The sequence below is a fragment of the Penaeus japonicus genome, unplaced genomic scaffold (assembly GCF_977035675.1).
Source record: "Penaeus japonicus unplaced genomic scaffold, GWHDUDI00000001_assembly GWHDUDI00000022, whole genome shotgun sequence".
NCBI lineage: Eukaryota > Metazoa > Arthropoda > Malacostraca > Decapoda > Penaeidae > Penaeus > Penaeus japonicus.
The window spans coordinates 35,887,268-35,889,767 of record NW_028234424.1 but is presented as its reverse complement, the minus strand read 5'-3'; the positions used below and the strand labels follow the sequence as shown (position 1 = coordinate 35,889,767).

The window sequence follows — 2,500 nt, the reverse complement described above, 5'->3', positions numbered from 1 at the left end:
GGAAAAATTTGGTAAAGTGATAAGAACCCACAAAATGCCTGCCGCAGAGGGGTTAAACTAAAGAAAAATAAAGCGAGCGAATATCTATTCCAGAAAAATAAAGCTAGCGAATATCTATTCCAAACATTAAACTTAAGTGTATGTCCATTCAGTAGAGATCATAGAAATCATCATTGAACTTAAATAAAACAGACTATAGATATAACAGCAGCTGCTCAGTATCAATAAGACCAAAAGATTTCCATTTTCATGGACCTTCCAGCAAAGTGCACTTTTATATGTCAAGAGTCTAGAATATGTAATAGATCTGTGACATAATTCAGATTTGAGATATGCATTCAACCTAGATGTTTCTTCCTTCTGAAAACAGAAAAGAAAACTGCAGAAGGAAATCTTTCTGTGCATACAAGAAATTCATTTCTTCAGCTTATACATTTTACACAGCAGTCTGGATATAGAAATGAGTTCCTAGAATACAAGCCAAATAAAAAGATGAAGACAAAGACGATACTCTGATAATAAGATCAATAGTAGCAATGACAATTACTATACAACAGATCAATTTTTCCATCATCAAGTCATGACTCAACTTTCTACCCTTAGGCATAAGAAAAATTCTTGTTACTTTTGAACTCACATATGTTCACACATTGTCACAACTATATTAGCCATACACAGTACCTTCAAGTATAAAAAGCTAAGATGGTCTTGATAATGGAACACTTTGAATGATAACGCTTTTAAATCAGGAAGAGGACACCTACCTATTTGGATCTTCCCTATACTTCGTAGGGACTTCAAAGTAGGAATCTGGAATATCGTCTCTAAATGCAAACTCTTGGAATGTAATTTTTGCTGAGACTGTTGGCAAGATTGGGATATCTGTAAAGTAATGACAAATGTTAATCAAACTTTTACATCACAATCATTGTCTTTCTTCTTCTTTACGAGTTAAGGAACAAAAAAAGGTCCCTTATAATGCACTTCTTTTCTAGCAGGTAATCAAATAATTTAAACAATTTCAATTCATCACTTAACGAGAATCTGACAAAATATTCTCACATCACAATTCCCTACGAAATAACAAGCTATCTGACATTAATGAGAAAACATAAGAAGATTTGTTTGAAGCAAACTATCTGCATTCATCTGAGCATTTTCGTATCCCCTTAAACTCTCATAAAGCTCACAAACCAATGATCTTTACCAATTTTGACGGGGAAACCTGAAGGAAGTTTCATCTGGACAAACTCCCTCAATTTTGCAAAGTGCTTGAAGGGAGCAATAACCTCCAAGACATTCAAGAGCATCTCAACTGTCAGCGGGAATTCTTCACTCTATGAATGAGAAATAGTTTATTTTATAATATAACATTACTATCAGTTGTAGTATTAGTAGTAATAGCTGTAGTTGTAGTAGTAGTAGCAGTAGTTATCATAGGTAGTAGAAGTAGAAATAGTATTAGTAGAAGTAGTAGTAGTAGTAGAAGGTAGTAGTAGTAGTAGTAGTAGTAGTAGTAGTAGTAGTAGTAGTAGTAGTAGTAGTAGTAGTAGTAGTAGTAGTAGTAGGTAGTAATAGTAGTAGGTAGTTCTAGTAGGTAGTAGTAGTAATAGTAGATAGTAGTAGTAGATAGAAGTAGTAGTAGTAGTAGTAGTAGTAGTAGTAGTAGTAGTAGTAGTAGGTAGTAGTAGTAGATAGAAGTAGAAGTAGTAGTAGTAGTAGTAGTAGTAGTAGTAGTAGTAGGTAGTAGTAGTAGGTAGTAGTAGGTAGTGGTAGTAGTAGTAGTAGGAGGTAGTAGTAGGTAGTAGTAGTAGTAGTAGTAGGTAGTAGTAGTAGTAGGTAGTGGTGGTACTAGTAGTGGTAGTACTAGTAGTGGTAGTAGTAGTAGTAGTAGTAGTAGTAGTAGTAGTAGTAGTAGTAGTAGTAGTAGTAGTAGAAGTAGAAGTAGAAGTAGTAGTAGTGGTAGTGGTAGTGGTAGTGGTAGTGGTAGTGGTAGTAGTAGGAGTAGAAGTAGAAATAGAAGAAGTAGTAATAGTACTAGTAGTAGATGGTGGTAATAATAGTAGTAAAGTAGTAAAGTAGTAGTAGAAGTAGTAGAAGCAGTAGAAGCAGTAGAAGTAGTAGACATAGTAGTAGTAGTTGCAATAACAAAAGTGACAGTGAAATTAATGGTAGCAGTAATATTCAAAGTAACATATAGTACCAATATTCAATCATTAGAAGTAACCAAAATATAAATGGAGTTAGGATGATATATGAAACTTACCATTGCGACTGTGGCTTTAAAGGACTTAGATGACTCCTTGCAAATGAGCATTCGTCCTAGCGGAGGTGGTTTCCCTACTTCCGCTTCTATGTATGTCTCCCAAGACACTGGCTCGTTCGTGGGGGGCTCTAAAGATGCTCGTCTGACAGTCTGTAATTAGCACAATTCATTACATTCTTCCTAGAAGGTGGATGTGGTGGAAAAATAAGGAAGAGCAAAAGTATGAGTAAAGAG

General features: G+C 34.8%; 1 protein-coding gene across 3 annotated transcripts in view; it reads right to left on the bottom strand.

The window, feature by feature from the left end:
• Positions 1–2,500, bottom strand: part of LOC122253219 (ankyrin repeat domain-containing protein 13C) — a 22,148-nt gene that overhangs the window by 7,749 nt on the left and 11,899 nt on the right. For 2 of the 3 annotated variants that reach the window (XM_043016114.2, XM_086549850.1), the window contains exons 8-10: positions 2,267–2,416; positions 1,208–1,337; positions 765–882 (exon numbers count right to left, since the gene is read on the bottom strand). In XM_043016114.2, the coding sequence (XP_042872048.1) occupies positions 765–882; positions 1,208–1,337; positions 2,267–2,416 (398 nt within the window). Of the gene's footprint in view, positions 1–208; positions 361–764; positions 883–1,207; positions 1,338–2,266; positions 2,417–2,500 lie in introns of those variants that run through there. The other variant, XM_086549851.1, reaches the window with a different exon arrangement.